The following is an 18,195-nucleotide window of genomic DNA, read 5'->3' as shown; positions in this document are numbered from 1 at the left end:
CGCGGCAGTCCGGACTTCTCCAAACTCAAATCAGGAAATCGGGCCTAGCTCTGACAGCCCAGGGCGGGGGGGGCCTCGAGAGTGGGGAGGAATGTCCCCTGACCCGACGCCACCCAGTCACTGCACCGAGACCCGTCCCCTGGCACCCCTTGGCTCCAGCTGCCGGGAGAGATCGCCAAGGCGGGGACTGCCAGATTTCGACCCGTTTGGGTGGGTCTGAACCCGGCGACAAAGGTCCAGAGTCGGCACGGGCCTGACTCCCAGCGGGAAAGGCCGCGCGCGGGGTACGACGGGAAAGGCCGCAGCGCGCGGGGCCGACGCCCGCCCCGCCCCACGCCGCGCTCGGGGTAGACCGCCGTCTCCGCGGGAGGCTCCGATTGGACGGCCTAGCCCCGCGCGCTGATTGGCCGCGTGGGCGAGGCGGAGGAGAGCCGTGCGCAGCGGCGTGTGTGGGGCCGTGTGCAGACCCGCGTGTGGCGCAGGCAAGGACCCCGAAAATAAACAGCCGCTGCCCTGCGAGCCGCCTTCCCCGGGCCTGCGTCCGAGTCTCCGCCGCTGCGGGCCCGCTCAGACGCCGAAGGTGAGGCTGGGGGTGGGAGCCGGCGCTCGGGGGGCAGCGGTGCGGGCCGCGGGCAGAGGCGGACGGGAGGGTAGGGAGCCCTGAGGCGGCGATGGCGGCCGCACTTCGACCTGCGCCGCTGCTGCGTCAGGCGGGAAGCTGGGCCTCCGCCGCCGCCTCGGCGCGGGCTTCCGTCCCGCCGCGGAGGGACAACCCTTCCTTCCTCCTTTCTGGCCCTGGAAGCTGGCCGCCGCGCGTCGGGGCCTCTCCCCGCGCCGAGGCCGCACCCCAGGCCGCAGGCTCGCGGCGAAGGAGGCCCGGGCCCTGGCGCGCGTGGGGCTGAGGTCCTGAGGCTTCGAGGGGCGCCGAATGCGGGGCTGAGGGTCGATTTGGCGGGAACTTACTGGAAGGAAGCGGTGCGGTGGGGAAAGGCCCCGGGCTGCGGATGGAGGGGGATGGGTGGCGGCCCGCGCAAGCCATGTGCTGGGGTGGTGGGCTGGCGGGCCATGTGCCGGCGGCTTTGGGGGTCTGAGAAAAGGGGCCTCGAAGAAACCCTTGTGTTTGGGGTGGCGGGACACTCCGCTGGAAGACTTGAGAGCCTCTAGAATGTATACTCTCCGTACTTGGTAGCTTCCCAAGATTCTTGAATTCCTGTCGTCATTTAAACACTCTTAAGGTGCTTGTTCTTACATTGCCACTCGAAAAGGGGCCGATAGGGCCCGCTTGCCTTGATTCAAGACGGCCTAAGTTGCAGGGGCCTTTAAAGAAACCCCATCATCAGAAAGTAACGTGAATTTGTCAAACCTCCAAGACCGTAGTAGTAATAGTCTTTGCATCATTTTTTGGATTAATTGAACTGAAAAAATTAACAAACGAGACACGAAGTTTAGTAAAGCTAGTCTCCGTCTAGATTTTCCATAACGTGAAATCTTGTTTTAGAACGGCATAATCGCCCACATTTGGGTTTGGGTGTTGATTTTATTGTGGGTAAAGCTTGTACTGTTTGCCACATGTTAACCACATGGGCACTTCCGAAGAAAGTGACTACAGCTGGTCTTGGGGGGTCTTATAAAAAGAAAACATTGCTCAGTAATCGTCTTACGACTTAAGCTAGTAGTAGTGTTCAGAAGGACCTACCGAATGGGTAAGATAAAGAAGCCAAGACTCTGGATTTGTTGTCTTTTTAAAATAAAAGAAGATTAATTTACATCCCCATTTTTTCCCCCAAATTACGTTTTTAAAAATAGGTGTATTGTTTGACCCAATTTTGGAGAGAAAAATAGCCGGTTAATATTTGCATCAAGGAGTTAATCTTTGAATTTAAATTAGTAATAGTAGTTACTCATTTGCTCAAGCAGTATAACTTGAGTGTAAGGCTTTAAGGGTTTTAAAAAGTATGAGATGTTCCTATCTTCAAGGCTTTTTTCCTTCCTGTAAAGCAGTTTTAAAAAAAAAAATACTCTGAATTACTTTTATCAAGGTTTATCAAACACCTATAGAGTGCCTCGGTCCTAGGTACATGCTTTTTTTTTTTTTTTTTTTTTTTGCTTTTTTTAGTTTGTGGAGCCTGATTCTTGTCTACAAGGAGCTCTTTGTGTATTGGAGTATAAAAGAAATAATTTATTAGATTCCCAAGGACTGAATTAAAGACCTAAATTTTTTTTTCCAAATTACAACTCTTGGGAACAGTTTTTTTTAAAGCTGATAGTATATATTTGTGTACTTACCACATTAGAAACCTGCCTAAGTTTTTCTTGGGAATCAAAGGTCGTATTCCTTTTCATATCGGTAACAAGAAAGCTAATGTTTTTCAAACTGCTGTGCAGTCAGTAAAATACTTTGAACCGAATCAGTGGAAGACCAAGGGGCGTTTTTAACACTGGCATTTGAACATCTGGAACCGGCAGAGTGATTTCTTTTTTAAGGTATTATAAATGAGTTTTGTAATAGGATTCATGACTATTTTTTTTACCCTTTTAAAGGCTAGTGAAAATATGTGGCACATATATGGAAAGGTATTAAATTTGGTGCTTAAAAGCAGTGGAACCACCACCATTGGACTAATAGGAAAGATTGCTCTATTGGCTAAACAATTAACCACAGAGAGATTTTGCTTTTTTTTTTCCTGCAAGAGTGAGAGCTTTTTAAAAAATTGTTGGCTCCTTCACTCTCCTTAGCCTCCCAAGAGTAAGTAAAGAGCCATAAGACTGATGGCAAGGCATCCTGGCCTGCTATGTGGAGAATGCTCTTTTGGTACTGTCTGACTTAATAGAACTTCTAATCTGACAGTGTCAGATGCTGCTGCAGTAAGAGAATGCCATTGAGAGATTCCAGAAAGCTGTGTAGCATTTTCATATTTTAAAAAACAGCTGGGATAATAAAAAACTTGTAGCCATCAAAATTCAAGTTGTAAGTAGAAGGATTTTGTTAATTATAAATATGGAAAGTGCTACAGTGATCTAACCTAGTGTACTCTATAGTAATTTTGTGTACTTTATCACTTAACCCTAACAAGTAAATTTCTGTAGAGGATTTAGAGCTGTAGTGTTGAAATCCTTTCTAACTATGGCTTTGGTGAGTCACTTGGTCTCAGATCTTCAGTTTCCTTATCATTAAAATGGAGCAAGAGATCATATCTTGCAGGGTTGTAAAATTATAGATAATCTGTTTATTAATGCCTGACTCATAGTAGATATTCAGTTGTTAATTAAGACCCTTCAGAGGTAATCAGAGCTTGCAGAAATGGTTGTAATTAACCAATGTCAGGCAGTAAATGCAGGAGGAACCAGGATAAGACTTGCTCCAGTAAATGTGCTTTCTTCATTATTCTGGCCAGAGTGCAGGTAATGCAGAACGTGTTTTGCTTCCTTCCATTGTATTGGTAGTTTATTTTTATTACAAGAGTCCAAAGTGTTTCAGTACCATGGTGGAACACTAAACCGACTTATTGGAGCATAATAATGAGTGAGTGCATTCAGAGGGCAAAATCTCTGCTGTGGTCTAACAGCAGTCAGGTCAACAACATGGATGAGTCAGGGATAACCGTGAACTTGGGGAAAATAAGGGTATATACAAATGTTGAATGTATACAGCTGTGTTACGAAAACCATATAAAACAATAAAGTTAGACAGATACACATCATACTTTGCTGTTGTCATTTTTATTCCCAACTTTACTGTTTCTACTTATTTTTAGTGTGATTTTTTGGATAGAGTTATGATCGTTTCTTTTATTAGAACTCATATTGTTAGTCTTGACCATATTCTGTTAGATTTAAGTAGTTTACTGGCTTTTTCTTAATATTAAAAATATGATATGTTTATTGATGTTAATGAAGACAGATTGTACACCTTTTGTACTTTTATCACATCTAGGATTTAATATCTTTAAAGCCTAGATAAGTGCACAGTGTCTTTAAAATAGTCTAGCTTCTTAAACATACATGGCCCCTCACAGTGAGTCTTCAATCTCAAGTGTTATCTTGACTTTGTCATATTCCTCCTCTTGTCTGGCTTGCCCTGTGCTCCTACCACCTCTTTTTTAAGTGGTTTGTGTCATGAAAATTTAATATACAAAAATTGAAACTTAGAAACGGGGATCTAATTTCTGGTAGTTGAAAATGTGAAGTCACTTAAAATCACCTGTTTTTCTCCTCTTGTTCATTCCATTTAGGAAGCAGACTAGAATATAAGCAAGAGTATATTAAGAGTACAATAAGTATAAGCAGAGTTAGCCCTACTCTAAGCCTGCTATGTAGACATTGGGCTGAATTCTAATCTACCTGTAAGCAGTCTATCTTAATTGGGGGAATAGTGGAAAGGAAAGAATAGCTATGTATGCAGAAGGCATCAATCTTTACACATTTTTAAAGTGAGCACAGTATTAGGCACAAGGTACCTTGTAACAATTCTCACCACAGATCAGCTTTATCTCCCTTTTAAAATAAGGACAGGAGAGTGGACAAATGTTTTTAGGGTAACACAGCAGATGATTAAGCTGACTTACCTGTGGTCCCAAAATCTTTTTACTGTGTTAGAATATATTAGTGCACTGTAGATATATCAATGATTTTTAACAAAAGGAAGAGAATATATGCTCTGCTGCTGCCTGACAACAGTGAAAATACAGTATTTTGATTTTTATCTTTAATTAGTGTGTATGCTTTGTAGTATTCTGTCGAATAGTACTGAGGTCTAGTTGATTGTGAGTTCTTGGAGTAATAGGAAGAGCCTGGGTGGCAAGTTAGGGGTCCTGGCTGCTGGCTTTTTGAGTGGCTTCAGGTGAAAATTTCTCAGCCACACGTGGAGGTTATGTTAGATAATATGAAATAAATACTCTCACTTTCATTGGTTTTGTCATTCAGCAGTTAATTATTTTGATCTGTTTTCTGTTCTTTGCTTTATTATAGATTAGAATCCCAAAAAGAACATTTATAAGTGGAAGTTACTTGTGTTATGGATTATTTTCTTCAATATTTTGGGAATGTTTTTAGGGTGGTGAGTCTTAATCCCTGTCAGAAGCTGAAAGCTGTGGATCCCCGAAATTCATTTGTACAGAATCTTACCTATTTCAGAAAGATGGAAGTTTCAGAGAGTGATTGTAGTCAATTCTTAAGAGTACATGATTGAAAATACATGTTCACTTTAAAATAGTGGTACAGTAACTTGGGATAGCAAGAATTTTGGTGCTTTATTGTTACTACTTGATTAGAATGGATTGGGTTTGTATAAGATACATAATTAGTTTCATTCAACAAATAACTATAAGATTCCCACTCCCTCATGCAGTTAAAATATAAATATTAACTGCTACTGAACGGATAACTGTAATGGTTCAAAGATAAATTTCTTGGTTTCTGCCCTCAAAGAATAAAAGGCAGTATGTAGTGCTGTCAGACAGTGACAAAGTGCTCTGGGTCTTAATAGGAAGGCGAGTTCTAGGCTGGGAGATGTAGTCAGATTCTTTTATAGAATTGGCATTTGAGTTGGCCCTTGAAGGTTGGAAAAGGTTGTGACAGGTGGAGAAGGGGCGAGGGAGCCCAGGACAAGTGCCTCAAAATTCCAGCCAGGAACAGTTCAGTGAGAATCATGGAGCTACAATTCTTAGCTCTGTCTTACTTTCGTTTTCCTAAGGAATAGCATGAAATTCTCCAAAGACCTTTTAAGTGAATACATTTGTACAAATAAGATGAGTATTAGCATGGGGACCTGCCTCCTAGGATAAGTAGCCTGCCTGCCTCTAAAACAGTGGGGATTGGTTGGTTTGATAATATCTCTAAAGAGATAGTGTGTCACAAGGGACCAGTTATTCAGTGAAAATGTAGCTGATTTCACTGTTTGTGATTGGTTTGGCTAAGAGAAGGCAGATTGCATATACATTACCTGAGCCCACTGGAAAGACCTCTTTAAAAAGCAGGTGTCATACTAGTGATGGGTCTTGGGAAGTTAATTTTTTTCCCCTTTAAGACTTAGTAGGGTTTTGGGTTTTTTGGGGTTTTTTTTGTTTTGTTTTGGTTTGGTTTTTTTGGCCTTCATTTACTGTAGTAAACAATTATGTGAGACTAAAAATTTGGCAAAACAATTTCTAAAACTTCTGTTGTGAAAGTTCTGCCTTTGCCACTGAGAGGCGCATATCTGTTTTTGCAGAATGGTAGTTTAATTGCAGTCCTATAAGACACTATTAATGAGATTATTTTATTTTCTTTACTAAGTGGAGAAATACTGCTTTCCCTAAATGTAATTTGTAGTTCATACTGAAATGATCACATTTTAACCAACTTTCGATTGGGAATTAGGGTAGGAGGAAGTAGAGTTTCGTTTTAATCTTAAATGTTAGTTTAGCTAATTGTTCCCTTTCCAGAAGTATTTCTTTTCCTGTCACTTTTTTCTTCTATATGCTTTGAATCTAGATCTCTTGAGTAAAGATAAACAAGACATAATAGAGAAGGACAGTTGATGAAAAATCTTCACACTGGTTATCCAGTTCTTGATAACTAATTTTTTTTAGTATTTCTATGCTGAAAGTGAAGATGAAATTTTGACTGCTGACTTTATTTCACTGATAAGCACCTGATGATTCATTGTAACATTTTTCCTTTGTAGTTTACAGCTATGAAATAAACAGAGGTCTCTTAAGGCAGTCTGAAAGAACTATCACTTTAGTTTTAAAAATACATATTGAATATTGGATAATTAGATTTTGTTTAATACTAAATTATAAAATATTCAGGACTCGTCAAACTGCCTGGATTACACTGTAAAAATGTGATCATTTATGTGCAAAGAACTCTTTGAGAGCAATAGTTAAATGTGCTCAAATTGATCTGACTATAAACTGGAGAAGATGCAAAATGAAGAAAATGAGGATCGTTGGGGGAGGAGGTGCCATAAGCACCTACTTTCTTTGACCATTTTATGTTCCCTTTTATTTTCTTACCCTGATGTCCTCTGATGGAAACCAAGCAAGCTCGTCACAATTTAGAATGCTAACACCAGTCAAGTTATTAGAATGGTTACAAAGTAAATGCAGTTTCAAATTCTGTGAAAAAATGTTTTTAATCTCCTTCCCTGGTTAGTTTCTTCTGATTAGAAGTGTGCTTTGTACATACAAGCATCCCATACAGCCAAAACGTTTTTTGTGATAATTTGTTTATAGGCAAGTGGCAAGAGTTGGTAGATTCATTTGAAAATTTATCCTCAATCAGATTGCAGAGTTGGGATAAATTAGTATTGGGTTCTTTGAATGTTTGATAATGGAAACTAAGCTTTAACTTAATTTTTAGTCACTAGATTAAGTAACAATGAAACAGTTACTTAAAGGGGGAAACCTTACCGTTTTTCTAACTGCCTTTTGGATTTGGGGGGCAGTGGTTGGTTTAGCAGTTCTACTACTTGGTCAGTCTTAATTGAAACAATGTTTTTCTAGACTGTGGTGCCAGTGCTTAGCTTTGTGAGGGTATATAAAATGCTTTGTGTACTGTTGCTTGACTGGCAAAAACAAAATACTGGAATTAAGGGTGTAAAAACATTTAGACATGGAAGTGTGGTAATGTGCAGTTACAGTGTTTTCATTCCATTCTATTCTATTCTATTTCATTCTATTCTAGTCCAGGAATAGCCTCTGCTTATTTTTAGATTATTATATAAGAAATATAAAATCCATTTGCTTTAGTGAGAGTTTTATTTTTATTTTAAAATGATACCAAATAAAGGAGTCTATTATGAAATTCCAAGTAGCCTTGTTTAATTTTTCTTTCTTGTGTTTTTTTTTTTTTTTTGGTCTGGCTGGTGGTTATGGGGATCTGAACCTGTGACCTTGGTGACCAGATAACCTTGTTTCAAGTGTAAAATTATATGACAGGAACATTGAGAGAGGGGGGAATAGAAAAACAGATGTTCCCTGTGCTGTTGGTGCTATTAGCACTTTGGTGTACCTCCTTGTTGTTTTCCTGTTATTTTCAGGAAAGCTCCCTACTTGTACTCTCCAGAGATAAAATTTACATCTTGAATGTGTTTTTTTTTTTTTTTTTAAATGTGATTGCTGTAGAGATTCTCAATCATTAGGCAAGTGGTACAGTATGACTAGGCCCTTTGTTAGGTGCTAAGATTACAGAGACATTATTTTTCTTCACTTGACTTCTCACCCTCAGAATCCACACTACAGCTCCATTGGTTTTGAGTTATTTTAAATGTTTTGTGACCAGTAAATCAGTTACTTCCATTTGCCCGAATGCTTACTGGCTTATAACCATGAAAATGTGTCCGTTAAGTTGGACCTGGAATGAAGTCTAACTACCGATTATTTCTAATAATGGATGTTTATTGACACTAACCCTGTAAATTCCATCATCCCATCAATAACTATTAACTATGTGCATATTAAGCCATATGTATTTCATCTTAATGGTTTTAAATATGGGAAACGGGTGGGGGGGTGCTGGTTGGATAGCTCAGTTGGTTAGAGCATAACCTTATAACACTAAGGTTGCAGGTTTGGATCCCTCTACTGGCCAGCTGCCAAAAAAACCCAAACTAAAACAAAAAAACTAGTAAGTGTATGGAAATATATACAAGGTTTTACAATTTGTTTTTCATTTTAAATATATTTTATAATAGGCATGTAATGCCTGAGTACATAGAGTGTGATTATTTTTCTAACCAATATATTGGCTAGCTTTTTTCCCCAGAACAATTTACAGAAATTCTCTTAAAAGGGAATAAAAGCTAAAAGTAATTTTAGGTGGTTTAATGTTGTCATTTTTAATATTTGAAAGATCTAAACTGCAGCCATGAGCAGCAATGAGTGCTTCAAGTGTGGACGATCTGGCCACTGGGCCCGGGAATGCCCTACTGGTGGAGGCCGTGGTCGTGGAATGAGAAGCCGTGGCAGAGGTGGTTTTACCTCGGATAGAGGTATTTTTGTCGAATAAAAAATTTTGAAGTACTTCAGTATTCATTAATATCAAGACTGGTCTAATTGGCCATATTCTTTTTGTTTCTGCTCAAAATAGGTTTCCAGTTTGTTTCCTCATCTCTTCCAGACATCTGTTATCGCTGTGGTGAGTCTGGTCATCTTGCCAAGGATTGTGATCTTCAGGAAGATGGTAAGTATTTAACCCTTCCTTTTTGTACCCTTCTAGTACTTGGAGAGGTGAGCATGTACTACTCTACGTAGCATGGGAAAGGATTTTCTACCTTCGAGGTTTTGTACTTAATAGTTTAAAACATGACTCTTTGTAAAGGTTTTATAGTCTTGGTCTGCTTCTTTTTCTTATTGTTGAAGCCTGCTATAACTGCGGTAGAGGTGGCCACATTGCCAAGGACTGCAAGGAGCCCAAGAGAGAGCGAGAGCAGTGCTGCTACAACTGTGGCAAACCAGGCCATCTGGCTCGTGACTGCGACCATGCGGATGAGCAGAAGTGCTATTCTTGTGGAGAATTTGGACACATTCAAAAAGACTGCACCAAAGTGAAGTGCTACAGGTAAGTTATTAGAATGTTGCTGGAGGAAAACTCATTGCAGAGATTCTTCTAGAGATGGATTAGCTATAAAAGGAAGGCCCTTGGTGATCGTACATTCAGTGAAAATTAGCTGTGACCAGATGAGACTTATTTTCGGCATGCATAACCAGCAGCCCATCTGTATATCAGTCTGTATTATACTGAATATCTGTGTATTCTGCCATGATAATCTGTGGCTTATGGCACTTGGACAGTTTACATACACAACCATGGAATTTCTTTTTTTTTTTCTTGGTGGCTGGCTGGTAAGAAGATCCAAACCCTTGACCTTGGTGGTACCAACACCATGTTCTAACCAAGTGAGCTAATTGGCTAGCCCTGGAATTTTTTAATATTTAAAAATTAGAGTGTTATAATAATGTGAAACTTCCAGAGGTTTTATAGGAAGCTGTGTGATTCACTTACATAAATCTTATTTTGTTGAATAAACAGAATCATGTTTGTGAAAGTGACATAATAAACCACTCATACTTAAAGCGTACAATTTAATAAGTTGTGTGTACATACCCATGAAACGGTAGGGATTAATTGGCATAAAGATAGAACACCTTGGCCAGTGTTTTGGTTTTGATGTTGGATCTCTTATGGCAAAAACTTTAATTTTATAGCTTAGGCTGTACATTTGAGTGGCCCTGTTATCTAATTCCTCTTTCCTGCTCTTAGTTTATTAATATGAGGATTTATTGTCTTGAAAAGAAAATGTATTACTTTGCTTATTAGTGGCTTTTTGTTGTGCAACGACTATTGCTTTGGTGCAGATAGTTTTACTTGTTCTGAGCACCATTGTGAAACCATTTTAATTTCTTTTTTAGGTGTGGTGAAACTGGTCACGTAGCCATCAACTGCAGCAAGACGAGTGAAGTCAACTGTTACCGCTGTGGCGAGTCAGGGCACCTTGCACGGGAATGCACTATTGAGGCTACAGCCTAATTATTTTCCTTTGTCGCCCCTCCTTTTTCTGATTGATGGTTGTATTATTTTCTCTGAATCCTCTTCACTGGCCAAAGGTTGGCAGATAGAGGCTACTCCCAGGCCAGTGAGCTTTACTTGCCGTGTAAAAGGAGGAAAGGGGTGGAAAAAAAACCGACTTTCTGCATTTAACTACAAAAAAAAGTTTATGTTTAGTTTGGTAGAGGTGTTATGTATAATGCTTTGTTAAAGAACCCCCTTTCCGCGCCACTGGTGAATAGGGATTGATGAATGGGAAGAGTTGAGTCAGACCAGCCCATCCTGGGTTTCTTGAATATGTTCCCATGTAGGAGGTAAAACCAATTCTGGAAGTGTCTATGAACTTCCATAAATAACTTTAATTTTAGCATAACGATGGCCTTGGATTGTCTGACCTCAGTAGCTATTAAATAACATCAAGTAACATCTATATCAGGCCCTACATAGAGCATACAGTTGAGTGGGAGTAAACAAAATAAAAAGACAAACATGTGTCTTAATGGCTATGCGAGAGAACTCGGGATAAAAGCCTAAACAGGAACAACTTCATCACAGCGTTGATGCTGGACGTATAGATGGTGATGGCAAAGGTTTAGAACACATTTTTCAAAGACTAAATCTTAAAACCCGGAGTAAACATCAGTGCTCAGAGTTAGCATAATTTGGAGCTATTCAGGAATTGCAGAGAAATGCATTTTCACAGAAATCAAGATGTTATTTTTGTATACTATATCACTTAGACAACTGTGTTTCATTTGCTGTAATCAGTTTTTAAAAGTCCGATGGAAAAAGCAACTGAAGTCCTAGAAAATAGAAATGTAATTTTAAACTATTCCAATAAAGCTGGAGGAGGAAGGGGAGTTTGACTAAAGTTCTTTTTGTTTGTTTCAAATTTTCATTAATGTATATAGTGCAAAATGCCATATTAAAGAGGGGAATGTGGAGGACTGAAAGCTGACAGTTTGGACTTTTCTTTTTGTACTAACTCAGTCATGTCTTCAGTAATGAAAAATTGCTATTAAAAGGATGCATAGGGTTTATTTTTTATTGGTTGTGAATATTCATGGGGTACAAAGCAAATTGTCACCACTCATGCCTAAGATGTGATGGCCAGATCCATACTGGCAGCATGCCCATTATCACAAATTGTGATTATACCCCTATGTCAGGATGCGTGGGGTTTAGATACTTTAGTGTCAGTTGCTTTGCAGAGCTGTAGATTATTTTATTCTCTTTGTAATCCATTATATTGATGGCTTTTTAGTTCTGTGTTCTGAACAGGTTTAATACCATTGCTGTGTTTTTAGCATTTCATATTTTTCTTGGGCTTCACAAGGCTTTGAAATGTTGGGTTCTTCATGTTTTTTCTAGGTTTAGAGTGGAGATTGACCTTAGAAATCACCTGGTTTTTAAAGTACTTACTTTGTAGCTGAGTTAATAGAAGCTTAATTTGCTTGAATAATATATAGCTAGTTAGAGCCTAGAACCACAAATATTCTTCCCACTCCATGCCCTTTGTCCCCCCCTTCCACCCCCCATCTTTAAGTTAGATGCAGATAGTATACTTTTCCCATTGAGGTCATTTTTTTCTTTTCGTGATTTTTTTTTTTTTTAAACTGAGCAAATGGTATGTCTCATGTTTAACTAAGCACATTAAATATCTTTAATTTTATTTTCTATCACAAATATGAAAAGGCATTACTGTTAAATGCACTTAAATTTGAGATCTGGGGCCTGGTGTATATGGGGTTATTTTCTGCCCAAGGTTTTTGGCCTCAGAAAAACCTAAAACGCAGCAAATGAGAGAGGCTGTGGCTCATTAGGTCAACCAAGTTCTGGTTAATAATAGTATTTTTCTTTCTCTTGTATGTTTCAGCTTTTTGTTTTGGGAAGGGAGAGGGTAGAGGGTTTGTTAAAATTTAGAACTGCTTTGCTTCACACAGCCATTCCTTGTGCTGCATTGTAGTACCTTAGTTCCCTTTTGTTTGAGACCTTTTGATACACATAATTAAGGACCTATTCATAGCAGACCACAAGGTGTTCCTTCATAAGATACAGTTTGTGTTGACCTTGATGACTCCAGAAGGCTCAACCTGAAAATGTTTATTTTACAGGGAAATCAAGGTAAGTAAAGAGAGCCAACGTGCAGTTTATAGGAATGAATGCTTTGTTCTGAGACTTGGTTGGAAGGTGCCTTAAAAAAAAAAAGTTTTTAGAGGGTAATATTGCCTTGATACATGAAAGGTTTTGTCAGAAGAGATTTTTTTTGAGGGTTATTCCTTTGAATAAGGAACCTGGATTCTTAATTTGAAGTGAATTCTTTCTCCAAGAGACATGACCAGAAAGAAACCAGTTCCCTATATTTATGTAATATCTGCCAATCTGCTCATCCCTGCAAGCTAGATTTTTTTCTTCTTACAGAGTTGAGGGGATTGAAGGAAAAATAAATGGAGGTACTGCGAGGAATTTTGCATTGTCTAATGGATAAAACTTCATTTTGTTTTTGTTGTCTTGTTGCCAACTTGACTAGTCTTAATATCCATGGATTAACAACCACTTCTAGAATAATTGTCTCCTTGACCTTTTGAAGCTGCTTCTCAGTGACTTAAATGAATCAACTAGATGTAGCTCTTGTTTACAGATTTACTCTGAAGAATTTCATAATGAACAATTAGTAAGTACAGTGAAACATGTATACTCAGCATCTAGATTTAACAATTATTGCTGAGCCATTTGAAAGTAAGTTATAGATGTGATGCTTAACTCTGAATATTTCATCATGTATCCCATAAGAATTAAGATGTTCTCATGATCACAATACTATTATCATAATTATTAAATTTAACATTCCTTAGTACCATCTGATATATAATACTATATTCAAAAGCCCCAGTTGTGTCAGAGAAGTGTTACATAGCCACTTTTTCCAAACCAGGATCCAGTCAGGGTTTTTATGAGTTGCATTTGGTTAATATGTTTCTTTAGTTTCTCTTCTAACAGTTATCCACTTTTCCCCCCATAACCTTGATTTTTGAAGAGACAGTTTTCTTGAATATCCTATATTTACTCTCTGATTGTTTCCTTATGGTGTCGTTTAACTTGTTTCTCTATTATTCCCTGTATTTCATGGTCTAGAGCCTAACTAGGTTTAGCTAGATGTCTACTTTATTTTGCATTAGGTCAGTTTTACTGTTATACAGAACTTGATATAAAGCTATCTTCCAGATTTTTTTATTGATGATGTGCATTTCCCTTGGAAATTTAGTAATCTGCCTCTTGGCTCCCAGTATCCTTTTACTTTAATTCCTTTAGCATTTATTGTCCGTTGTGGAGATGTTTTTTTGTTTGTTTTTTTAAAGATGACCGGTAAGGGGATCTTAACCCTTGACTTGGTGTTGTCAGCACCATGCTCACTGTGAGCAACTGGCCATCCCTATATGGGATCCGAACCCGGGGCCTTGGTGTTATCAGCACCACAGTCTCCCGAGTGAGCCACGGGCCAGCCCATGGAGATGTTTTGAGTACATAAATTTGCTACACTATTGATAGGAATGTAGAATGTGATTCCACTGGTTTAGCAAAACCAAGTTATACTGAGAATGATGTCTACTTGCCTGGTTTTGAGGGTGTTTATAAATATTCAAATCACTAAAAAAACCACACAAGGAAAAGTTGGTTTTCTTAATAGACGTAGTCACATTTCTGTTGAAGTTATGGGAAGAAACAGCTTCTGAGCTGGACATTTCTATGTTGTGTTTTGAGAGATTTTGTCTGGGAAGATTCTATCTCTTGTGCTTGTTATTTTTATTTATTTTGTTTATCTATTTGTTTATTTATTTGTTTGTTTGTTTATTTAATGTCTTTTTGTGACCGGTAAGGGGATAGCAACCCTTAGCTTGGTGTCGCCCGCACCGCGCTCAGCCAGTGAGTGCACCGGCCATTCCTATATAGGATCCGAACCCGCGGTGGGAGCGCCGCTGCACTCTCAAGCGCCGCACTCTCCCGAGTGCGCCACGGGGCCGGCCCATTATTTTTATTTTTTAAAGTATATTTTTTATTTTTTTGGCAGCTGGCTGGTACAGTGATCTGAACCTTTGACCTTGCTGTAAGCAACACTGTGTTAGAATCAACTGAGCTAACCAGCCATCCCATTTTCATTTTTTTATATGTTAAGTTATTCATGGAACATGCTGTCCCTTGGAGGAGTTGGCATTGAGAACAGCTTCAGTGCTTATGCTCCTAATTACTGTGGTTCACATTTAACTATCTTTTTTTGGTTGCCTTAGAATTCAAAGAGTGTTCATTAAACATAACTGCTTCACATCCATCCACTTTCAACTCCACTACAAAACCTTGACAGGGAAGTTAACTGCTGTTTTGTAATCCTTTAGTAAACGTTTTAATAGCCAACCTGTGGTATTGAACATGTACTCTCATGTAGCTGATACTTACATATCTGATGGTGAGGTTGGTAATAGAGTACTTAAGTCATTCTACATACTACACTTATGCTTCCTGGATCAGACAATGGAGAATTCATGTGTTAGGCACATAGATTCAGGATGTTTTTTAGTACTTGGTGCTTGACTGCACCTACCTTTTACGAGTCAGCCTTATGTGATCATTGGCACTCTTAGGACCCTTCTGATCGAGAATTAATTAGACTTGGATGAATGGTTCAAGGTCGGGGAAGATATCTTTCTTTAGCTGACTTAGGGATAAACCCATTTAGAGGATGAGCATTTTCTTCAGTGCTTCCAGGTGGTGGTTTTAATTTGGAAAAAGCAAACTATAGTTATACAGGTGATAAGGTCTGTTTAATACAGATAAGGTGACACTCATCTCCAAGCTGTGACCATTTCCTTGTCCACTAATACTTTGGGTGATAATTCACACACAGTGAACTTGAACAGATAAGATGTCAGAGGTTGCATTCACAAGATTTTTCTGGAGGACAAAAATTCAGAAGCAAGCCCCTGCTGTCCCCCCTCCCCCATTTTCAAACTACCTGAGGAGAAACACTTATTTGGTATTGCCTTTCAACACTGCTAATTTTATATTGTGGGTGGAAGGGACTCTGTTTGCTCCAGTGGTTATCATGCCAAATAAGTGGTGATGTGAAGGAATATGATTGATTTTCCATTTGATTTTATATTTCAAAGGCTTTTTATTTTGAAAAAATTTAAACAAGTAGGGGTGATAATAATACATTGAACTTCATTGTATCTATCACACAACTTCAATAACCATCATTTTTCTGCCACCTTTCCCACCCTTTTTTTGGTTGGAGGATTTTAAAGCAAATCTCAGTCATCACATAATTTCACCCATACATATTTTTAAACCAACTACAATATTAACATGTGACAAGTTTAATAGTTCTTTAGTAGCATGAAAAATTATTATTTTTCTCAGTTGACAAAGTTTTTTCCTGATTGGTTTGTTTGAATCAGGATCCAAATGCTCTCTAAACATTGCATTTGATAATGTCCCTTAAGTCTCAAAGTCTGTAACAGTTCCCTGTCTACATTTATTGACCAAAACAAGGGTTGACTTGCTTCTTGGGACCTGTATTTGGCTGATCATGTCCTGTGGTGCTGTTTCACAGTTATATTCCCCATGGTTTGTATAGTGGTACATCTAGATGCTTAGTTGTATTTTGGTTCTTTTTTCTTAAAGGTAAGAATACATCGTAGGAGGTGCAGTGTGCTTCCTGTTACGTCATAGCAGGAGGGGCATAATGTCAGGTTGTTTTACTTTTGGTGGTCCTAAACATGGTCAGTAGGTTCAGGTGATGGTAGTTTTTTCCATCCATTATACAGTTCCCCATCAATCTTGCACCAAATGGTTTTAATGATTTGTCATGGTTGATAACCTACCTAGGTGACTTTGATCATGAAGAATAATAGTGAAAGGACTAAATCCTTAAAAAGGCAAGCCCAGGGTAGAAGACCCTCAAGAATTAATGTGTGTAATTTCTAAAACCTGTCCTAGTAGTCTTTCAATTTCTCCCCCAAGGTCTATTGGTACTGTTGTACTTGGGACCCCAAACCCCTCTGGGTTTAGCCCTGGAGCCTTGCTCAGTTTTGATGCTTTGTGTGGCGTCACGCAAACAAATGGGGTATGGTGTCAGACCTCATTGAAACCTCGATTTCATCAAGTCAGTTATTGGCTTAGATTTGACACTGAGTGATAAGCTCTAAGCTCGTTTCCTGTATGTAAAGTGAAAATAACCAATGTTATAGGATTACTGTGGTGGATTATGTAAGACATTGTTGGTAAAGGGCCTAGCATTTAGTAGAATAATAAATAGTACCTATCGTTATTATCCAAACTCTTCTACAGTGTGCCCAGATTCTTTGTCTTTTTTTCTCATGCTACCTGAGAGGAGTATCTCTCAGCATATTTGGCTAGATACAAATAGGCCTGGGTGAACCAGTTCAGGGACACCTCTGAAATGTATGGCCACTCAGGCTCTTGGGAGCAAGCAGATGGTGATATAAATGAGTGAAGCTGGTCAGCTAGGAAATGGAAGAGGTGATGATGTAGGGAACTGTGGAAGAGTCCATGCCTATGTCCTTACAGGGGGCAACAATAGCTACTTGGCTTCACTTAATCGTAAAGACGCTTTAATGCTCCCAAAGGCTTTAAACCTGAGCAACATTTTGAAAATCAATTTTTCTTGATTCCAAATTTGTTCAAATTTAAACTTTAGAATTACAAGTTTAATTTAGCTTTGAAAGTTTGAAATAGAAACATCCTACAAATGCAATAGTTATACATCTTATTAATAGCTTGTTCTAATGCATTTTCCTAAGGATCTTGATAATTCTACCAGATTTCATTTTTGTACTTTGCTGTTAATACTTACTAGACCTGAGAGAGAAAGAATGCCATCTCGTATCATCAGGGTGGAAGTTTTTGGTTTTTTGGCTGGTTGACCCTAGGTTGGGACACACAAGCTTGTTGCCCAAAGGAGATTCAAACTTGAGCTGCTAGAAGTGAGGTTGAGTCCCATTTCATAACAATATGTTTCATAACATAATGTTCCCTCAGTACATGGTGGGTCTCTTAATCCCTGTTACAAACACATTTTAAGTGTACTTTTTTGTTCTTAAAGTATTGTGGCTTTACTTCTTGATGTGCATTGTCATGATTCATTGACCTGAATCTTAATGTCCCTTTAATGTCCCTTTAATTTGTTGTGCCTGACTATAATAACTAGTGAGCAGTTGGAATCTTTTTTCTTTGTATAATTTCTAAGTTTTCTGGATGATTTGGAAGTTTCTATTCACTGGTGAAACAGGTACATGCCTATATAATAAGTGTGCTTAACATTAGAACTCATTCATATCTTTAGTACAATGTTTTAACTTTTCTTAGCAAAATTATGAACTCATGGTCTTTTACAAATTACTTATTATTTTTAATGATCAAGTTGTCACATCCTTGTTTTCTACTAATAACAGAATGCTTCAGGATTTATTCTGATTTTTTTTCTTGCCTCAGGACAAGGAATCAACCACTGTATTGGTTTTCTACTGAGGCTGTAACTTAGTCACATCAACAAAGTCCTTTTGCCATGTAAAGTAACATTCTCAGGTTTTAGGGATTAGGAAATGTATGTCATTGGGATGGCATTCTGCCTACCTGTGTGGCCTCTGGCTT

At 38.8% G+C, this 18,195-nt stretch overlaps 1 protein-coding gene across 4 annotated transcripts; it reads left to right on the top strand.

Moving 5' to 3' along the window:
* Nucleotides 1-404: 404 nt before the first annotated feature.
* On the top strand, nucleotides 405-11,480 carry CNBP (CCHC-type zinc finger nucleic acid binding protein). Of its 4 annotated transcripts, none has more exons than XM_063114595.1 (5): nucleotides 405-580; nucleotides 8,833-8,971; nucleotides 9,070-9,162; nucleotides 9,339-9,540; nucleotides 10,392-11,480. In XM_063114595.1, exons 2-5 carry the CDS (start codon nucleotides 8,848-8,850, stop codon nucleotides 10,507-10,509), a joined length of 537 nt encoding a protein of 178 aa, XP_062970665.1. In that variant the 5' UTR covers nucleotides 405-580; nucleotides 8,833-8,847; the 3' UTR covers nucleotides 10,510-11,480. The 4 variants fall into 4 exon arrangements, with proteins under 4 accessions (XP_062970665.1, XP_062970667.1, XP_062970666.1 ...); XM_063114597.1 differs by having other exon boundaries at nucleotides 406-580; nucleotides 8,833-8,950; XM_063114596.1 differs by having other exon boundaries at nucleotides 410-580; nucleotides 9,342-9,540.
* Nucleotides 11,481-18,195: the final 6,715 nt, after the last annotated feature.

Source organism: Cynocephalus volans, chromosome 11 (assembly GCF_027409185.1).
Source record: "Cynocephalus volans isolate mCynVol1 chromosome 11, mCynVol1.pri, whole genome shotgun sequence".
NCBI classification, from domain to species: domain Eukaryota; kingdom Metazoa; phylum Chordata; class Mammalia; order Dermoptera; family Cynocephalidae; genus Cynocephalus; species Cynocephalus volans.
Note: the sequence above shows the minus strand (reverse complement) of the source record. Positions and strands in the feature narration are given on the sequence as shown.

Excerpts from the sequence above, each read along its gene's own strand:
- CNBP (XM_063114595.1), top strand. The coding sequence starts at position 8,848 with ATGAGCAGCAATGAGTGCTTCAAGTGTGGACGATCTGGCCACTGGGCC. Across the intron at positions 9,163-9,338 it reads TTGTGATCTTCAGGAAGATG|AAGCCTGCTATAACTGCGGT; the intron begins GTAAGTATTTAA and ends TTCTTATTGTTG. Across the intron at positions 9,541-10,391 it reads ACCAAAGTGAAGTGCTACAG|GTGTGGTGAAACTGGTCACG; the intron begins GTAAGTTATTAG and ends TTTCTTTTTTAG.